The following is a 21,073-nucleotide window of genomic DNA, read 5'->3' on the forward strand; positions in this document are numbered from 1 at the left end:
ACTGATATACAACACAAAAGCTAGTTCAAACATGACTATGAAGTGACTAAACAGGCTCATACATATGCTGAACACTAATATACAACCCAAAACAACAAAAGACGACACCAACTAACCGTGAAGAAAAGAAACAAAACCCACTCCCAAAACGACACCCCTTTCTCTCTACGCCTTCGAAACCATGCAGTATCCTTTCAAGCAGCACCTACTTATACATCTATATACAGTCCATTTACAAACCCTACGCTCGCTTATCAGCAACATCCCAAACCTCGACGTCGCCGCTGATCCTTCCAAGGACCAAAACGCTTCCATCCGTAGAGAAATCAGCAGACGTGACCAGCGGCCCACCGTCCCGGGTGCACACCACGGCGCCAGAAGCCACGTCCATGATGTCGAAGCCTTGCTCGGTCCAGCTCGCAATGTAGCGGCAGTCGGGGGAGATGCTCAGGGGCCAGCCCTCGCAGGGCCGCGTGCTGGAGAGGCTGTACGAGGTCAATTGGCCGTGCTGCGGCATCCAGATGTGCACGACGGAGCCCCAGACGGAGACGATGGTGGTGCCGTCGGGGGAGACGGCCAGGGCGCGCGGGTTCTTGGACGTCTCCATCTCGAGCTTGTAGAGCGTCTTGCTGGCGCGAGGGTCCGTCACGCGGAGAGTGCCGTCGCGGGAGAGACTGACGAGGGCCGAGCCAGGGGTGAAGGCGACGTGGGTCACGGTGTCGATGTGGCCGGGCACGCGGCCGATGCGGGTCCCCGTGCGGACGTCCCACAGACCGATGCGGTTCCGGGGCTCGGCGGCGGCGATGGCGCGGCCGTCGGGCGACCAGGCAATGGGAGCAGAGACCTCTTTCAGCTCGAGGACGGTCTTTCCCGAGGCGAAGTCGCGGACCATGAGAGACAGCGTCGACGAGAGAGTGGCGATGCGGGGGAACGGCGGAGCGGACGAGGACGACGCCAAGGCCGAGGCCGAGGGCTTGCCGACGCGCAGGGGGGACGAGTGCAGCGAGGGCGAGAAGCTCGCGACGGGGCCGATGATCTTGGAGTAGCCGCGCTGGGTGGCCAGGTCGAAGGTGTCGATCCAGGGCTGGTCGGCCTGGGCGCCGGGGAAGATTGCGTAGGCGACGGTGGACGAGGGGGAGATGCCGACGGCGGTGATTTCGGAGCGGGAGGCGGGGCGGGTGTAGCGGAGGGTGAGAGAGACGGAGATGGGGACGGAGGGGAAGGGGGGAGGAGGTGACGGAGAGGGTGCGGGAGACCTGGGATTTTTTGTGTGGTTCGTTGGCATTTTTGTTGATGAGAACGTTGGCGGTGATGGAAACTTACATTTTGGCGGATATGAGGCAGGGTAACTCAAGATGAACAACGATGATGACAATGGTTATGTGAATTATTCGATTCGATTTCAAAGAAGAAATGTTTTTTTATTGAATTTATTTTTCTGTCTACTCCTCCCACTCCCCCAACGAGGCCAAAGTCATCAAAAGCAGCAGCCCGCCGTCTATTTATCCCATCCCCCCTCCCTCTTCCAAAGTAAACAAACCCCAAACCAAACCCCCATGTAACGGCGGGACCAGTCATCTCGCAGCTCCTATCGTCGGGGGCACGTCTTTGCTGACAAGAGACAAATTCGGAAAATGTCACAGCACTATCTAAACTTGAGCCATTTCTTCTTCTTTATTTTTATCTTCTCCACACTTGTTTCGTATATCGCTTAGCTTCTAGTTGTGATTCGAACGGTTCTAGAGTTCTCTTTGACGAAAGGTGTACTCTAAACCAAACGGAACTCGGCTACAACGGCTTGGGAAGGGCGTCATCTCAATCAATAAAACAATTGAATCAAGGCAAACAATGTTAAAAGCTCCAACACGTTACGCGCAGGCTGTTAGCAATTGCAGCTTAACCCAGGCCCCGCAAACCTGACCTAATCCGTCTCGCCGGGCGTTTTTACACGTATTCGCCCCGGGAGGAGAGAGAAGCTAAAGGGCATAATTGCCTGATAGGGCAAGTTTCTTTTTTGCCTTCTTCTGAGCCGGCCATCTCAGAAAGGAGATTTTTCAGCGTGACTCACGCGAGCCCGAACATTTGCGAGAAACCGATATTCAGCTTTGTTTTTTGCTAGACTTGTGGGGAGGGAAGAAGTACTCGTATTTCAAACGTTTGTTTCGGCGAGATGGATGAGGTTTAGTTGGGGGATTAAGCTTAAATCGTTAGTTGTGGTCGTGATTCGAGGGCGCGAGTGGTAAAATGAGGCTGCTTGGGTAAGCCGGGCTGGCTTTGGCCGAGCCGGATGTGGCAGTAATAGCCTGACCCTGGCGTTTGTTGGTGGCGTCATTGATGCTCGGTTCAAGGTGATTATGTGAAATGGCGATTGATGGGTTACAAAGCTGTTTTCTCAGTCATCAGGCACAACTTACTAATAGAAGGGCTGTTGCCGGCCTCGGCCTCGGCGTCTCTGCTCATGGTAGAGACAAGTGGAGACTCGTCTGTCCATCAAGGTTCTATCACGACTTCACCCACGGGTATTAGTGGCAAGAAGAATGCGGTATATTCCAACGTCAGGTGGTTTTTATTTCTATTTTTTTTCATCTTCCTTTCTTAACTTTTTTGTTTTATACACATATCCTATTCACCACATTAAGCGCCGAAAGCCTCCTCATAGTTGACCATGCATGATCTGTATCGCACGCTCGAGTCTGCCAGTCTGTTCATAGCCTGCTGCAGACCTTCTTTGGAGATGGGAATCTTCTCTACCCAAGAGTGAATGCCCTTGGATGCTGCCAGGTCCAACATCTCCAGCATCTCCTTACGGCTGCCCAGATGTGAGCTGCCTATGAAGCAGCCGTTTCCGAGGAAGTCTTGGTTTCGAACGGAGACACCCTCACCACCGGGGAGACCGACAGAGTTCCATCGGCCGTGGACGTCGAGCAGGCTAAGGTATTCACCCAGAGCAAAGCCCTCGAAGGAGTTGGCAGTGTTGATGATGAGATCAAACGTCATCTCGTGTCCCTTGGTCCAGTCCTTCTCTGATGTTGCAAGGAAGCCATCAGCTCCCATCTTGCGGGCGTCAGCCTCCTTGGCTCGGGTTCGGGAGATGGCCCAGGTCTCGGCACCCAGGGCCTTGGCAAACATGATGCCGTAGTGGCCCAGGCCGCCAATACCCACGACACCGACCTTCTTGCCAGGGCCGGCACCGAAGCGCTTCAAGGGGCTGAAGACGGTGATGCCGGCGCACAGCATGGGGGCGGCGTCGGCGCTCTCCAGAGCTTCGGGGATAGGGTATGTCCTACGTCATCATTCAGGTCAGCCCTCTAGGCCGTCAAGTTGAGATCAAGGTTCTGACAGCCACTCACCAGTACTCGTGGATTCTAGAATGAGAAGAATAGCCTCCCTGGGTTGTGAAGCCGGTGTCGAGGTACGGGGCGCCGTAGGCATCGATCTGGTGCTTGCAGTACGTCTCGTTCTCGTTCTTGCACTGGCGGCACTCCAAGCAAGAGTACACCTGCGCGCCAACACCGACTCTCTGGCCGACCTTGGCCAGCGTCACCTTGGGGCCGACGCGGATGACCTTGCCGACGACTTCGTGTCCCACGGCCAGAGGGTAAGGGCAGTCGCCCCAATCGCCGCTGATGGTGTGGCGATCACTGGCACAGACACCGCAGCATTCTGTCTTGATGTCGACATCATAGTCGCCAAAGGGTCTGGGATCCCACGAGCCCTTCTCAAACTCGAGCCACTTGCCAGCGCTGGGGGACTGGAAGCCGGTGAACTTGTCAGGAACTGCCATCTTGAGCTCTTTTCTTGTTGTATGGGCGGGGGAGCTGTAATGGGTCTGTCGGGACGGTATAAAAGCAACCTTGATGAACGGGAAGCTGATTACAGGAAAGAAAAAGAAAGAGAACAACCAGAGGAATCAGTCGCTGGTGAGGGGGAGACGCTGGCGGTTATAATTGCCCAATTCTCGGGTCATCGTTCTGCCTCTTGTCTACCCCACCATCATCATAGGAGGGGCAGCCACTGCTTCACTTTACCCGCGCCATTCTCAGGCCTTCTCCGCGCACAAGCAGTGACGAGATAGTCTCTGAATCTTTGCGGATGAGGAGCCTCTAGACCCTCACAAACCCCCACCCTTAGAGGCGAAGAGGCGTATCTAGCCCATTTCCGTCGCCGATACCGCGAGATAATCCGGCGGCTGCCCGATTGTTCCACCAAAGAGAGCTCGCGATAAGCCGATTGCCGTGGATGACTTAAGCAGACGACACGACCAGCGGGCCAATCGATGCCGAATGAGTGCCGAGTTGTTCACCTCGTGAGAGCTCTTGTGGTTTCAAGCTCGATGCGATTCGGGGCCGGATTCCGAATCCAGTGCTTGGATCATGTTGTCAAGATATTGAAATCTCTCTTGGCGCCTGCATCCTCCTTTCGGTAGCTACTCCAACACCTGATGCCTCTGTCGTAAAACTGTGCCTCTATAGCCTCTCTTCTCGGGTCTCATCGGCCGTCCTCACAGCCCAACCCCTGCCAGGAAACACAACCTCAGCGTCGCCCCCGCGTAAACCCAAGGCACGTTGCCAATATCGCCAGCGTTCCAACCCGTGATATTGTAGTAGATCTCAGGGCCCAATTCCTTCATCGAGTACAAGTGTCCAAAGTCTGCAACCAAGAGCACCAGCACAACGGTCCGCCACACGCGCAGATCCCGGGTAGACCGGAGCACAAGCGCCTCGTTGATGGCGAAGAAAAAGTACATGTTTGCAAGCTGGGACATGGCCACGGACGTGCCCCGCGAGACCTGCGCAGGTGCCGTCGCCCTGTCCAGGAGCTCGAGATAGCGCTGCTGGCGGAAATGGGTGTAAAAGACCCCGACTAGAGCGGAAATGGGCTCTAGGAAGAGAAAGAAGAGGCGGTATGCAAGGGGGAAGCGAGTACTTAGTTGCGCTGGCGCCATGATGCGGTATCGTGAAAAAGTCCAGCTGTTTCGGTCAAGGTCAATGCAGAGCCAAACTAGGCGGATGTGTGAATTGTCCAAGTTCCAGGCCTGCTGCAATTGCGCTGCCATTGGCTACTCATGGTCTTGAGCGTATGTAAGTAAGCCGTTGCGGTGACCTCCTCCTGCTGTACGTTGGCTGTCATCCTGAAGCAGATGCACGTCGTCCCAACTCCACTGCCGAGAAAAAACGTGGCTGAATCAATTCTTCCTTTGTATCTTTGTTAGGTTCACCAGGGATGGGACGACGATCCCTGCCTTCATGTTGTCTTGTCCAGGGGCAGTGTCTCAGTTGTCTCTTATTCATCTTCCAGCCGCCTGGTTAGATGAGGGCCGTGATACCTCAGTCTCACGACTTCATTTTGCAATGCCGCGAGCAGACCATTATTACAAAGCGCAGTGGGAATATATTGAAACACCCATAAAAACAACTATTTTTAACGTCTCATCTCATCTCCGTTGTCACTCGTCCTGCATGCACTATTGAGACATGCCTGTTGGGTCAATGGCCAGTTGTCTTTTTGTCCAGGCGCCGTCTTGGCAGGCACACACACACATCGCACCACACCGCAAGGTACAAACGGAGCAGCGGCCAATCTCTTGTGCTCGCTCTGCGGCGAATGGTGCTTCGAGAACATTGAACATTGAAGCTAGCAAAAATCTCAAGTAGAAGCGCACAGTCTCCACGGAGATCATCGCGGTCGTCCAATCCCAGCTGCAGCGGCCAAGACAAAGCGATGCCCGGCAGACCCGCGGGAGAGGGACGAGAATCCAATGGCTCGCCAGCAAACAGAAAAAAAGGAACACAAAAGTGCTGACTTGGTAGCGACCCGTAATTTACGGCCACTCCGCTTCAGATCGCACCTAAAAAGCACAAGTGCTGCGAAGGACCTGATCGCTGCCGCTGCTAGTGGTACTTGTACTTGTACTTGTGCCTTTTTCGCCATCGATACTGCGAGACTGAAAAGTTTTGCGCCTCCACGCGTGTCGTTTTTGAAGTTGTCGACGTAGTGGTTGATTAGTAGACAGACACATGGACTGTTTGCGATGGATGCCGGCAAATGACTTGATTCACCTGGTGACGACTGAGATGTGATGATGTGTGGTGCTATTATTATTATTATATTATTATTATTACTGTGCTCACCATGTCAAGGTGAAGACGGCGCGGCCTGACCAGAGCCAGACCGTGACCAGCATGCACAGGTCATCAGGGGCATCCCCAGAGTCCGGATGCTTCTCTCCACTCTGCTCCGTAGTTGGAGATAGTCTAGTGCTAGTAAGGGTCAGTGGAACAAATCCGGGGCATTGATCTCAAGGGATTGATGTTACGGATTAGTACCTGCGACTTGTTCCGATGGCTGTGGCTTCGATGCCATCCAGTCAACATGAAGCATCAGGTACCTGTACCTCTACACGCCATGTCGTGGCATCCCTCCTCCAGGGGCAAGCCTCAGTGCCGTCAGAATTTTTTTTCTTCCAATCCTTACAGGGTCTCCGGCAAATGGTGGGCATCTGTCCATCTCTCCAAGTCTGTGCGGGCTGCGCCGTACATGCACTAACACAGCCCAGTAATATGCCCGTATTAGTGACAACCAGAGCAGATACCGCTATCGGTCCCCTTGTTTTTTTTTTTGGTCCTGCTACTTACTGCTTTTTTACGTCCTATCGCAACACTGTTTCTTCGCTTCCTCTCAACCACTCTCCTTTTCCCCTCTGTCCTCATTTTCATCTCCTCGCCGCCCCTTCGACTGCTCAGCAGGATCCTGCGTGGCCTCCTAGCCGTCGTGTTTCATTTCAGTCCCGCTAAAGTCGAAAACCGGACCCTCTGGACACGCACGAGGCATTGTCAGCCGCCGCGTGGCGTCCATCACCAGCAAGACCGCCTTGCCCTGAATCTTTGTGCATTCCGATTTCCAGCCCGAGTTTTCAACTCTCGCAACCACTTCTTGCTTGTCGATATTTCCATTCTCGCTCCTTGGAGGCACTGTGTCGTCTTTGTCTTTTTTTGTTTTACCGTCTATTCGTTGTTCGCGTTTGTTGGATCCGCTGGTGTTTCAGCACTCCATCTCGAGACTAGTCAGTCGTCCTTCCTTTGCCGACGAGCAAGACGAAACTCCACCGAGGCTCTTCCACTTCGACCCCGTTGATCAGCAATCCTTTGACGAGCCTTTTCGTGTTCGACAAATTTGCCTTTTACTCGCCACGATCCGAACCAATCTTTCCATCACGAGCCCAAACGTTTACGGCCTACAATCGCTGCTTTGGAATAGTGGTACGATTTGTCTGCACCACCACAAAGACTCCTTTCAAGCCAAGGTTCTGCTCAAACAGACACAATGGCGGACCAGTTCCAGTCCTACACCATGGGGGCGTCTGCTGGCAATCGGGCCACTGGTGCTCCCTCATCCCACCAATCCCATGACCAGCGCATGCGTAGCCTGAGCCTCTCCAATCTCCTCCGAAACCACAAACATGCCGTCTTTTCCCACGACGATCCGCACCCGCCGCGCCAGATGAACGACGTCGCCATCGACGATTCGGAAGACACGCATGAGCTTCCTTCTCGAAAGCGCCGTGTTCGTGCTCAGAGCACCGCCGGCACCATCAAGGGCGTGATTCGCCGGGCCTCCTTATCCCTCAAAGGCATGGTTCACCGTCGGCCATCCATCACAGCCGAGCCCTCTGAATTCAACAACCAGTTTGTTTCCCACGCCAGACCGACGAGCGCCCATCACACGTGGAACCGCCTTCGCCACGCCGCGCCCTTTCGCCGGTCGAGGTCTTTCTACGGCTTTAATGTTACCGATGATGGCCTCTACGAGCAACAGCAGATGCAAAACCCTCACATGCCTATTCCCGCAATGGGAGACGAGCCTCCGTATATTCCCATGAATACCGGCGCTGCCGCAAAGGCCTCAGTGGCGCTGCAGAACGAATACTATACCAGACAAGCTATGCACACCCAGTGGCTGCAGTCGTCGAGCGAGGATAGCAACGACCGCGAGAGCGGAATCGGCATCGTCGTCACCCAGCCTTTTATTGAGTCGGGCCTCAGCGATGACGGATCCGTCCTTGCTCAGGATAGCAACATTAGCAGGGTCGACTTTATCAAGCAGCTGCCGTCCGAACTCGCCATCCATGTTTTGGCTTGCCTTGACGCCGCCGCTCTGGCCAAAGCGAGTGCCGTCTCTAGACACTGGAATGGGGTGATCCGCAACCAGCATATTTGGAGAGAGTCTTGTCTACGGGAGATGACCACCACCTATGCCACCAGTGAGCCCGTCAAGCCTGGCGCGGGCTTGGGCATTCCCGAAGTTGTGCCTACCAACGATTGGAAGCAGATCTATCGTGCCAAACTTGAGCTGGCTCAGAAGTGGAAGGAGGGCAAGGCTCGCCCCATGTACCTTAACGGACACATGGACAGCATCTACTGTCTGCAATTTGATGAGTATGTTCCGCCTCTCCCTCTTGCCTTGTCTTGATTTGACGTACGTACTAACCCTGCCTCAGGTATAAAATCATTTCCGGCTCCAGAGACAAGACCATCAGAATCTGGGACATGCAAACCCTGGAATGTCGCCTGGTCATCGGACCTCCCGAGGTGGTCAACCACCCCATGATGCTGGAGGATGCTGAAGGCAACCCGACCCATTATGTCAACTTTTCCGACAGCTATCGGGCGTCGCCCTCGATGCCAAAGGTGGCTTCCTTCGACGAGCACCACAAGGCTTCTATCTTGTGCTTGCAATACGACGAGGAGATTATGGTGACTGGCTCATCGGATTCTACGTGTATTGTGTATGACATGCGCAATGGCTATCGTCCTATTCGCCGTCTCACCCACCACACCGCTGCTGTTCTCGACCTGGCCTTTGATGAAAAGCACATCGTGACCTGCAGCAAAGACATTAGCATCTGTGTTTGGGACCGAGCGACTGGTAACCTTCTCCGTCAGCTTCGCGGCCACACCGGCCCCGTCAATGCCGTCCAGATGCGTGGAAACACGATCGTGTCATGCTCTGGAGACTTCCGGGTCAAGCTGTGGAACATTGACACTGGAAGAAACATTCGCGAGTTCGTCGGCCACACCAAGGGCCTGGCTTGCTCTCAGTTCTCCGAGGACGGTCGATACGTCGCGTCGGCAGGCAACGACAAGGTGATTCGCATCTGGGATGCCAACACGGGCGAGTGTGTCCGCGAGATGCGTGCGCACGAGAACCTCGTACGCAGCTTGCACATTGATAGCGTGAGCGGGCGTCTGGTCAGCGGCAGCTATGATACGGACATCAAGGTCTGGGACATGGAGACGGGCCGTCAATTGCTCGACTTCCCTCGATGGCATGCCAGCTGGGTCCTTAGCGCAAAGAGCGACTATAGACGCATTGTCAGTACCGGACAGGATCCCAAGATTCTCATCATGGACTTTGGCGCAGAGGTGGAGGGCATCGACATGTTGAACAGTGCCAATACCGGCATCGGCGGCAACATCTTTTAAACTAATATATGCATCCGGACCGACTCCAGGGACCATGCTCAGCTGTGGGACCATTGGACGTCACGTCGCCCGCCGGTATTACGGGATTGACGCACACCATCGGCCTTGTGTTTTTTTTTCTTTGCAATTATTATATGTCATTTTGCTGTTTCCATCACGGCAATGGACGGACGGTGAGGTGAATTGATCAGCGTGCATTACGCCTGTCTTGGCCTTTCCATCCAACATCGTCTTCTTTTACGACTGGCTTTCTATATCGGCCGCACCACTCGGTGAATAGACTATTTTGGGCGTACAGATGCGATAGAATGGGCATTGTTTGGCATTTGACTTGGCTCTGGGCCTTCCGACCTAATTCTACGGTGGTTGTTGGACAAGCGTCGAACTTTTTTTCTTTTCTTATGAAGCAATCTTTTAGTGTTCGTCAGTCATAGTCATGCAAGAGCAGGTTTGACAAAGACATAGACATGCAGATATGGGAATTTCTTTTTTCTTTTTTGTTTTAAGGGAGCGAGCGGTTCAGGAAACGGAAAACAAACTTGGGGGATTTTTCGATTAGTGGCGCCGCGAAGAAACATATAGACGAGCTATGCAACAGGGACATTTTCATTTTTTTTTTGCAACGGGGGTTGGGAACGGGATAGCTATGTTTGTGGTTTTTGTTGATTGTATTAATTTAACGAATTCTTTTTTCCTTTTCATGGTTTCACAAGACTAGTAATGCATTACTCGCCCTCTTTTCTAAGCTATTAGATGGTCATTTTATGGTGGCTTAGTCTTGGGTTGCAGTTTTACATGATGCCAAGTGCGGTAGTATCGTGGGAGACGGGTACCTATTGGCGAACGAATGGGCAGCGCAACCCTCATTGTATTCGGGGAGAAGAGAGCGAAGCTTTTCTTTCAGGCGCCTTGGCGCCTTGGCACGACCGCTTTTCCTCTTCTTTCTTCTTCGTGAGGGAGGGAGGGGGGGTGTGGTAAATAGGTAAAGGGATCAGCGCCCGAGTACGACGTTGGGAAAAGGTATATCCCTACCCAGCTACGCGAAAGGGTAATATACTCGTAGGTAGTAACAGCCTCTTGTGGGCAAGGGGCGTTTATTCAGTGGAGGAAGTGCCGAATAGGAATGCCTGTGTATGACGATTATTTCCTCTTTGTAGATTGGTAGATATCGGAGTAAAAAAAAGAAAGAAGAAGGCGGAGGAAACGAGCCGAGGAGGGACCGGTGCGTGTGGGAGGGGTGTTTTTTTGATCTGGTGATCTAGTGAACATCTGGGTGTGTATAAACCGGGCATGGGGGGGGGGATGTTCGTTTGGTCTTTCGGAGTTTGGATGGAGAGGGTTTGTCATGTTCTGGATGCGGGTATGGCCGAGGTTTAGTTTGTGGGGATGGGATGGGATTGTGTGGGGTGGTTGAGAAGGAAAGAAGCCTAGGGAAAACAGCATGGGGAATCGGGGATGGAGTTGGTGAGATTCTGGGGATTGGAGAGCACGTGTTGGGGGATGGGAGATGAATGTGGTGATTTTTGCGGGATGGGGATGGGGATGGGGGATGGACCGGGCATGGCGTATGACAGATCAATTGCTGATTTTACGTTTACATGTGGATTTACGAAGCGAGTTGAGAGCTGACAACTCAGGTACAGCACGCGAGTTTGAGTTTAGACATTTATGCCTAAAAGGTGGCATCGAGGGTTCGTAGCAAGATGCACCGAAAACTCTTCACCTGCGGCATGATTCACGGCAGCAAGGTCGTCGGGACCATTCCCCGAACGAGTACTACCTCGACTTCACATGCAATGTCAGTACTAGTACTCCGTAGGCGCCATGCAAAAAGGCATCATCCCACAGCCCCGTGTCAGCTCGGCCCTTTCATATAAACGAGACTTGCGCCATTATTCCTCCGCTGCAAGCGTAGTTATTCCGGCATTGGTGACAAAGCATATCGGATAACCTTGTTATTCTTAAAAAAAAAAACTCACGACAAGGGCCGGCCCCTTCCGAGTCTTGGGCGGTGAGTTGGCGGATGAGTGGCGCCAGGGATTGGATTGTTGATGCTGGGGGTTTGTATGTATGCTAGGAACATTGGAGCATATGATATATCGTGAATTCAACCTCTGGTGGCGTAATTGGATGTGGCGTTCCTTGCAGGGTCCTGTTATGGCAGATTGATGCAACGGCCGCTGAATCTATTGCTCTGCCTGCATCAGTGCAACGGCACGACGCAATACTACCAAGACTTTCTTCGCTGCCTGAGGTGCGGCCGACAGAACAGATGAGGTCGGGGAAGCGCGGCATAGGATAGCCTATTGCCGTTCGCTGCGGGGAACCCCTGGCCTCCCCCAGTCCGGGGTGCCTTGAGAGGAAGAATGGCAGAGGGTCAGGGCAGAGCCCAGTCGGCATCTCTTGGACGTGAACGCGCTTCTCTTGCGGCATCTGGAGCAAGGTCGGCCGGCTTCTCTCCGGACAGTTTCTGGGGTGCAGTTGCATGGTGGATGACGTGGCTGGGGCTGGGATTGGGCATGGACAGTATTGCCTGTGCATCGCGGAGACGAGCTATTGATTCTGGTGGCGAACATGCTGTGGAGAGGACAGCAAGAGAGGTGGTTATGCTGAGAAAAAGAGGTCCGCAAAGGAGAGAAATGAAGGGGCTGAAGCTTGGCTACACTCGTAGTAACCAGAGCCTCCGACTATTAGCTCACAGTCTATCGTGACACTAGCCGGCGTTTATCGAATGTCGGAATGGATGGATACTTTATGTAGAAGATACAACGCTATGCAGAGGGAAGCGGTCACTTCACTTTTGCCATAGCGGTCTATTTCAACATCGAACTATGGTCGTGGTGTTGAGGAGGATGACTGTCAGAGCCGACAAGGTTCACGCAACTCCGGGTGTGTGATTGGTGGCATATGTTGCATGGGCTAGGCTCCAACAGTTGCCAGCCAGTCGCTGCCCCGGTTCGTCGTCTATTTGGGACGGCCCAGTGACTCCCGCGCGTTTCGTCGGCGTGGGGTTCATTATGAGTGATCTTGCATTCTTGTTTCTTTGCGTATTGCGTATTGCGTGCGTGATGGCATAACCTCGCTGATTGTGCTTCCTGCTTCGTCGTGTCAGATAGAGATCAACCAAGGAGAGTATTGACAAGTGCATGTGCTCTGTACGACGGCGAATTCATCTGCCTGATTAGGAAATTGATAGCAAAGAAGCCAGACTTATACCGTAGTGTCACCTCAGGTGACAGCCTGGCGTATTCACACGACACACTGCGTGTGCGACCGGGTGTGCCGGCCATGGTCTGCAGCCTTACAACGGTGTTGATCCAGGACATTGGGCCGACTACGCCCTCAGCGTTCGCCCAAAAGCCGCAGCGTAACGTGGAGACTGTGCAGATGTCGTGACCGTTATTCATGGGTGGTCAAATTGTGATCTTCGCGGTGCGTCTCGATAGTACTTGGAGCTAGCACCCACGGCTGAAGGATCATGGCAAGGCTCCGTTTGTACCCATCAACCTGGATATTGTAGGTGGTCTGTACTCCGTACTCTGTAATGAGCGCAGCAATACTCCGTACCGCTAGGACATAGCGGCTGATACCATCTTTCTCAACCGCGGACTCTCTTGGCCCCTTCATTCCATGCCGTCCGTCCCCTTTTCAGGGTGACTCGCCACTCTGCCCATGTGCGAGCGGTGTCTGCTGAGGGTGCGACAGCCTGCTCGTGCGTCGTTTGCGATCCTGAGACAGGCTAACAGACACAGGCACCAACGTCGGCTGATGACGGTGACGGCTGATGAACGCAGTCAAGACAATCATTCGCAATGGGCCACCACCTGATCCGCTTGTGGTTCGACGTTGGGGCATCGCAAACGGAGCTAAAACAAGGAAGCGTTTCTTGTATGTAGAATCAAGGTTCAAATGATTATCAGCAGAGCACTCCGTACAGAGGTAGGTAGCGGTAAGCATACATGTAAGCAAAAGTAAATCGCTGGAAGATTCGCTTCGGCTGGCATGGAGTATTCGTACCTGTCAGTACTGGTACCCCAGACACGGAGCTTTTTAACTTGACGGCGTTGTACAGGGCCAGGAGCAGTACCGCCGGCTATTTTTTTTTTTCGATAATTCCAGCACTCTGTGGTCGCTGGGGAATCCGCTAGCCCAGGGGTATAAAGGCAATTCCAGCGCTGTGGCGCTAAACTTTAGCCCTGATGCCCATCTCCCGATCGGGATGCGGAGGGGCAGCTGGTTTTTTGTCTTGCACTTGCACCTAACATCACTACGGCGAGGATTGGATGCGACGAGGAGACTTCCTTTCTTGTTCATCTCGCTTCGCTTCTGCCGCCAGATCGTTGCCAAGGATAAGAGGCCAAACTTACTCCTCACAGGCGGTGCTACCGAACTGGATCAGCGGCGGAGGCAGAGCCAAAGTCAGAGCTCCATATGTTGGACCTCACGGCATTCTCTCCTCGAAAACCACGTGTGTGAGCAAGCATACGAGTATGCCACGCCGATCCATCGTTTATGCTTCAGTTGGTTCTCGTATCGTTGAAAGGGTACAGCACAACCACTCATTCACTCGGGGAGTCTCGTCGTTTCATGCGTGGCGCGCGCTCTTGGCTCGGCGTCTTTCTGCTGCCTCTCGCCCGCTCGCAACAGGGCCGAGTAAGAGATGGACAGCGGCCGACCATCTTCAGAGGCTGTCGTCGATAGGCCGAGCCAGCAGAAGAAGTGCGACCCCCTGGCACTGCTGGCCTGGAAGTGCCACTACGAGTAGAGTTGCGGACCACCCATGTCAACACCCATGTCCAGCCTGTCTGAAACACAAAATGGCAGCCAATGGCATCATTACGTTCCTGCAAAGGAGCCATGGGTCCACTGCGCTCCTGTGGCGGCTATGCGCCACGGAGCGTGTACCTGGGCTCTGCTCAGGAGAGCTCAATCTCAATGGACAGACTTGCGAATAGCATCCGTACCCAACCAACCGCGGAGCTTTTCGTAGCTTCACGACGCTCCACCCAAGCCTGTCTCTGAACTTTAGATGAGCTCCTGCGAGGCTTAGGTTGCTAACTTTGTCTCAGAGGAACAATCTTGGCCCGCTGCTCCCAGCCAACTGCCGCTCCCGCGCGTACGAGTGCGGAACACGGAGTATTAGGGGAGAAGCTTTGTTTGATCGTGATGGCGGCTCTATCATGGCCTAATTTTGGCATGGAGGCGCGATATAAGGCAAGTTTCCTCTACGCCGTTGCGTCATCTCTCTGTCTTCTTCTCTCAGTCATCCATGTGTTGTGCGTGATACCTTCTTTGAGGGCTGAATCTTCCCCCTTTCATCGACGCCTTCTCCAACCTCGCCTTCGGTTTGGTTTGCCAAGGCAAAGAAGTGCAATTTCAGACCATCCATCTTCATCCGGTGATCTCTTTTCTTTCACTATTCACACTGCGAGTGTCATACCTGTTCATCATCCATTCATTGAGCCATCCTAGTTGCTTTGAACAACATTGGTTTTGCCTCTTTGTCTCTTTGGCATCAAATCATCTTCACATACCGCCCTCCACGGCCCACCCCTTTTTCGGCCCGTCGCCCGCTTGGCATTCAGAGGTCAAAAAAAGAAGAACAATTCACCAGCATTAAGCATAGCAAGTGCCCTGGCATTACATCCACCGCTTGCGATATACTATCGAAACAAATCATTTTGACGTGGTAAGTTACTGCGGCGCTGCATGCAAAATGTCATCTGTGGAGAGCAACATGACGGGCACTTGGCGCGCGTGCATGGTCTCCCTGGTCTCTCGATTTGGGCGGCCCGAGCAGAGCAGCTCCAGAAAAGTTTCTGTAGCATGCCATGGCAGATGCTGGAGATGTGCGGTTTGCCGGAGCATCTGTGTGTGCGCGCTTCCAGCGAGTGTATGCGGATGCCTCATGACCCTCGTCACTGCGGCCGATTGGCCTGCAACGCTTGGGCCCAAAGAAGAAGCTGCTTACCTTCTTCTCGACTTGGCTTCACCCTCCTCCTCGGTCTCATCCAAAGAGCAATCGGCGCGTGATGGTGGGGTTTGGGGGTGTTTGAAGGCCAAGGGGGGTGTCGATTCAACACGCCTTGCTGCCCATGCCATGCCATGCCATGCCATGCCGTGCAAAGCCATACATCACCAAAAAGCCTTTCTTCTACCGTTGTATTGTGCCCTATTGTCATTCACTGCCCATGCCTATTAAAGGGCCATGCCCGGCCTCACTTTTCACAATCCTCTCACCAGCACCTCTTCTCATCATCTTCGCTTTCCTCCTTGCGCATTGAAAGCTCCATTGCGCACCCTCTGTCAATAGCAAAGCTTCAGTCGTGAAGCTTGTGAGGGAGAGGGCATTCAGAGTCAGTCCCTTCTCGATGGCTCCCGTCTAACATCACCCTTCCCCATGTCTCTCATCAACCGCCCCTCATTCCCTTCAACATCGCATCACACTCACAATTGTGCATTTCATACAAAAAGCCCGTGGTTGGACAAACTTTTTTTTTACTCTTGGACAAACTGCTGACCCTGTTTTCTTTCTCGTGTAGCCTATAACTGCCCGGCAGCGTCTACATAACTCGCCTCGAAACTCGAACCGCAGAAAGGCTGTATCAATCTGTTTCCTGGTCATGATGGGCCTCTCAACCATCTTGACGGCCTCTTTGCTGGCCCTGCGCCTCTTCTCGGTGCCTGCCGTGGCTGTTCCGGCTCCGTCTCCGGCTGCTGATTCAAAGGCCGTGGCCGCCGCCACAAGCTGGTGGCTTCCCAACATCCCGCGTGTGGGCACTGTTCCCTACTCAAATGCCGGCTCTGGCTACCAGATCTACCGCAATGTTCAGAGCTTTGGTGCCAAGGGCGACGGTGTCACTGACGATACCGCGGCCATCAATGCTGCGCTGAGTTCCGGAAACCGATGCGGTGCCGGCTGCGATTCTCAGACCACCACTCCGGCCATTGTCTACTTCCCTCCTGGTACCTACATCGTCTCGTCCCCCATTCAGCTTTACTACTACACCCACTTGATCGGTGATGCCACCAACCTGCCCACCCTCAAGGCCTCCCGCAACTTTGCTGGTATCGCCGTTATCGACTCCAACCCCGGCTGGTATGGCGCCACCAACAACTTCTTCCGCCAGATTCGCAACTTCAAGATTGACCTGACTGGACAACCCATCAATACCGGCACTGGTATTCGCTGGCGTGTTGCTCAGGCCACTTCGATCCAGAATGTCCAGTTCATCATGAGCACTGACACGAGCACAAACAACAAGCAGCAGGGTCTCTGGGGAGAGGATGGCTCTGGCGGCTGGCTGAGCGACCTCACCTTCACCGGTGGTGCTCTGGGCATGTGGGTTGGCAACCAGCAGTTTACCAGCCGTAACCTCGTCTTCAATGGCTGCCAGACTGCCATCTACATGAACTGGAACTGGCTGTGGAGCTTCCACGGCATCACCATCAACAATGCCAACGTTGGTATCGACATGAGTGGCACTGATGGTAACGGCATCCAGCAAGTCGGCTCTATTTTGCTTGCCGACTCCAAGATCTCCAACACAAAGGTCGGCGTGCTCACCAACCACGACCTTAACCAGGCAGGCACCTACGGTACTCTGGTTCTGGATAACGTGGACCTGACCACGAATACCCCCATTGCCGTCAAGAACGCTCGTAGCGGTGCCACCCTCCTCGGAGGAAACGCCAACATCGCCTCTTGGACCCAGGGCCGCGCCTACACCAACAACAACGGAAAAGCTGTTCAGGGCACCCGTGCCACCGTCTCCAAGCCTGCTGCGCTGACCGCTGGTGGCAAGGTCTTCACTCGCAGCAGGCCCCAGTACGAGAATGTCGCCGCTAGCAACTTTTTGTCTGTCAAGTCTCGCGGTGCCAAGGGCGACGGAAGCACCGATGACACCAAGGCCATCCAGGCCGTCTTCGACAGCGCTACCGCGAACCAGATCGTCTACTTCGACCACGGTGCGTATGTCGTCACCGACACCATCAAGGTCCCCAAGAACATCAAGATTGTCGGCGAGGTCTGGGCTCTCATCATGGTTGGCGGTACCAAGTTCAAGGACATCAACAACCCCCAGCCCGTCTGGCAAGTTGGTCAGCCCGGTGATGTCGGCAACGTCGAGATTCAGGACATCATGTTCGAGACCCTCGGCCCGCAGCCCGGCGCCATCATTGTGCAGTGGAACGTTGCCGGTTCTTCTCAGGGTGCCGCCGGTCTTTGGGATGTCCACTTCCGTATCGGTGGCTCTGCCGGCACTCAGCTCCAATCCGACCGCTGCGTCAAGACCCCCAACCAGACGACCAACCCCAACCCCTCGTGCTTTGGCGCCTTTTTGCTCCTACACGTCACCACCTCCGGAAGCATCTATATGGAGAACACCTGGCTCTGGGTGTCTGACCACGAGCTCGATCTTGCCGATCACAGCCAGGTCAACATCTACAACGGCCGTGGTCTCTTGATTGAGAGCACCAAGGGCACCTGGCTGTGGGGTACCGCTTCGGAACATAGCGTGCTCTACAACTACGCCCTGAACAACGCTCAGAACGTTTACGCCAACATCCTCCAGACTGAGACCGCCTACATGCAGGGCAACCCTGATGCCAGAGTTCCCTTCACCTCCCAGTCCAAGTATGGTGATCCTGACTGGTCCAGCTGCACCACGTCCACTTGTGCCCGTACCTACGGTATTCGCATCGTGAATTCGAGCAACACCCTCATCTACGGTGCCGGCATGTACAGCTTCTTCAACAACTACGACGGAAACACTTGCGTCAATGCCAACAACTGCCAGGACAACATGATTGACATCCGCAACTCTCAGGTCAAGCTCTTTGCCATTAGTACCAAGGCCAGTATCAGCATGGTCACCCTCAACGGCCAGCAATCTGTCTTTGACAGGGACAACCGCAACACCTTCTGCGGCACCATTGCCTCTTTCGAGACGTCATAGAAAGACGACCAAGATGCTCTGACTGCCTCTGCCACAGGGCCCAAAACAAGCCCTGGGGCTTACACTAGGCCCGTTCCTGAGCTTCCGGGAAAGCCGCAACCTACTGAAAGCGTCTTGCCCACATCAACAGGATCTCTGCCGCCAGGATACGGTTCTGAGGAGGCTGTAACGATAACTCGGACCGTGTTTATCAGCCCAGAGCCCCTACCCACTGGAACATATCATGACTGAAATGTATATATGCGATATGCTTGGGAAAAACTCGAGCATTTTTTTCTTACTCTTGATTCTCTATTGCTCTGTTCTATAACGATCTGATTACCCTTGATCTCTAGGACGCCTTGTCATTTGTGGCAAAAAGAGAAGATTTATTTCCTTTGTCATTTTTGGTCTTGTCTTTTTTGGTCTATCTTTTGGGCATAACTGTGGGAAGGGTAGGGGGATGGAAAAGGGATAGCACTGACGTGCAGCATTGGTAGAGATGAGTAAAAATACGAGTTGATTGACTTGCCACATTGATTGTCTATGCTTTGCTTTGATTGTGACGGTTTGGTTTGAGTCCTAGTAATTGTTTGCTGTTTGTGATTTGCTACACAGCACGTGTCCGAGGGTGTTGATAGTGCATGGCGAGCTTGGTGTAATTTGATACTAGGATTAGATGTGTGTGATGCAAGGCTACACTAAAGCAAGGGATGACACAGAACATGTACATCACAGAATGCTATTGATTTGTATGTTATAGTCCAACAGCTTAGAAAAGTAGAAGAAATGATCAAAATCCAGCAGCTCAAAGTGTATGCATGCATGTGCACTTAGGTAATGCAAGATGTCAATATATAGGTACATGACTGAGAGCATGATGCAAAAAACCACCAATACATCCCCGACAGGCAAAAATACGGCATAGAGAATGTTCGAACGGAGGAGCAAAAGTGAAGACTCCTTTGGGGGAGCAGTGTAAGAGGACTCCAAGTTGGTTAAAGCAGCTACTTCACTGGATTGTAGCTCGTTTGTTTTGGCTTATAAGGACCTGTGAGGCGCGGCGGGAGGATGTGAATGTTGGTGGGGTGAGTCATGCCGAGCGCTGGCTGGAGGTCATGTTTGATGCTTCAATGGAATTTTTGAGAGATGGCTTGATGGATTGTAGTGTATGGTGGAATAGAAAAAAAATTGAATTATTGCTTTGTGATATGATATATCCAGGTGAATAATACGACAAGGACGCTGCAACATACGAGGAGGCTGGTGTAAGTGCACATCTACATAGGTACTAGGCCTACTAAGTCCACGATCTTGTCTGCTACGTCGGGTATTGTACAATATGGGCAGAGCAAAAAGAAGAAGAAAAAAAGATGCCACAACAGCTTTTCGAACAAGAGACAAAAAGTGAAGGCTCCAGATTGGAGAGAACTTTCGATCGATGACAGATTGCGTTATTCAGCTACTTCACTGAATGTCAGCTCGTTAAAGTTGCTTTATAAGGGATGTTTGTGTGGTGAGAGACGGGCTGTGATTGGCTTGTTGGAGCCGGGATGGCGATGTGGGGAGGTGAGTCACACACCGAGAGCTAGACAGAGCTGTAGGCTGGTGCAAGTCTTGTGTATGGCATCATCATTGCTTGATTTGGGGTGTTGTCTTGAGCTTCTGGATGAATTTTACAGTGAAGATTGGTGATTGATGTGATGATGGAGATTTTGGTGTGTATACTCTAAGTTTGTGAATGTGAACATAGGGAAAGACGCCGAGGCTGTAATGATATGGCTAGCTCTAAGAAAGCATCTACAAAAGCATCTGCATACATGTAACCCGTGATTTAGAAAGACAAGACAAAGGAGAAACAAAACAGAATGCATCAGACGTGAGTCGAACAGAGTGACAAAAAGTGAAGTCCCCAAATAGGGGAGAATAAACTGATTACGGAACTCTCCGAAGAGCATCCCATTTCCAAAGGAGTTATTGAGCTACTTCACTGACATCAGCTCGTTTAATTTATTTTATAAGGGATCTTGGTGTTATGAGATTTAGACTGTGATTGGTCAAGTAGAGCTGGGGTGGTGATGGGGTTGAGTCACGCCGCGAGCTGTAGTTGGAGGCAGGCGGGTGTAAGGCTTGTGTATAGCATCATCATTGTTTAGTATGGGATTTTATTCAGTGATTCTGAAGGAGTTTTACGTTGTTGATTGGTTTATTGATAGAGATTGAAGTAGCTATATTCTGGTCTTGCGAATTTAAAGTCTCAGAAGCCGTAGAAAATGAGGCCGGGTCCAAGAAGGTACTCGGGCTACGTCTATATTCACACACATGTAATCCGTATTACGTGCTTAGTATGATCATGGGACAAAAAGAGATGAGCTAAAGAGAAAAAGAATGCAACAAACGTTACTCGAACGGAAAAACAAAAAGTGAAGGCCCCAAATTGGGGTACAAGTTCTGCGATTGGAACTCTCCGAAGAGCGCCCCTTTGAAAACTAGTCTCATACTGGAGATTATTGAGCTACTTCACTGAGAATCAACGCGTTTAACTTGCTTTATATAGACAGTTTGAGCAAGGGATAGGAGGGCTTTGATTGGCGTGTTGGGTAGACATCGTGGCTGTGCCCATGTAGGATCTAGGTCTTAGTCATGGTATAAGAG

The 21,073-nt window shown here is 52.6% G+C and overlaps 5 protein-coding genes across 5 annotated transcripts; 2 read left to right on the forward strand and 3 right to left on the reverse strand.

Moving 5' to 3' along the window:
- Positions 1-241: 241 nt before the first annotated feature.
- On the reverse strand, positions 242-1,285 carry Triagg1_1267 (uncharacterized protein; the record flags this gene model as incomplete). The annotated part of the gene is made up of 1 exon (XM_062895318.1): positions 242-1,285. One exon carries the CDS (start codon positions 1,283-1,285, stop codon positions 242-244), a length of 1,044 nt encoding a protein of 347 aa, XP_062759606.1.
- A 1,349-nt stretch (positions 1,286-2,634) lies between these two features.
- Triagg1_1268 (uncharacterized protein) lies at positions 2,635-3,784 on the reverse strand (the record flags this gene model as incomplete). The annotated part of the gene is made up of 2 exons (XM_062895319.1): positions 2,635-3,283; positions 3,351-3,784. The coding sequence occupies 2 exons, from the start codon at positions 3,782-3,784 to the stop codon at positions 2,635-2,637; spliced, it is 1,083 nt and encodes a 360-aa protein (XP_062759607.1).
- Positions 3,785-4,501: 717 nt separating this feature from the next.
- Triagg1_1269 (uncharacterized protein) lies at positions 4,502-5,056 on the reverse strand (the record flags this gene model as incomplete). Its single annotated transcript, XM_062895320.1, has 1 exon — positions 4,502-5,056. The coding sequence occupies one exon, from the start codon at positions 5,054-5,056 to the stop codon at positions 4,502-4,504; it is 555 nt and encodes a 184-aa protein (XP_062759608.1).
- A 2,267-nt stretch (positions 5,057-7,323) lies between these two features.
- Triagg1_1270 (uncharacterized protein) lies at positions 7,324-9,482 on the forward strand (the record flags this gene model as incomplete). Its single annotated transcript, XM_062895322.1, has 2 exons — positions 7,324-8,435; positions 8,498-9,482. 2 exons carry the CDS (start codon positions 7,324-7,326, stop codon positions 9,480-9,482), a joined length of 2,097 nt encoding a protein of 698 aa, XP_062759609.1.
- Positions 9,483-16,108: 6,626 nt separating this feature from the next.
- Positions 16,109-18,439, forward strand: Triagg1_1271 (CAZyme family GH55; the record flags this gene model as incomplete). Its single annotated transcript, XM_062895323.1, has 1 exon — positions 16,109-18,439. One exon carries the CDS (start codon positions 16,109-16,111, stop codon positions 18,437-18,439), a length of 2,331 nt encoding a protein of 776 aa, XP_062759610.1.
- Between the last annotated feature and the right edge of the window lie 2,634 nt (positions 18,440-21,073).

This window comes from Trichoderma aggressivum, assembly GCF_033847375.1.
Source record: "Trichoderma aggressivum f. europaeum strain CBS 100526 chromosome Unknown scaffold_003, whole genome shotgun sequence".
NCBI lineage: Eukaryota > Fungi > Ascomycota > Sordariomycetes > Hypocreales > Hypocreaceae > Trichoderma > Trichoderma aggressivum.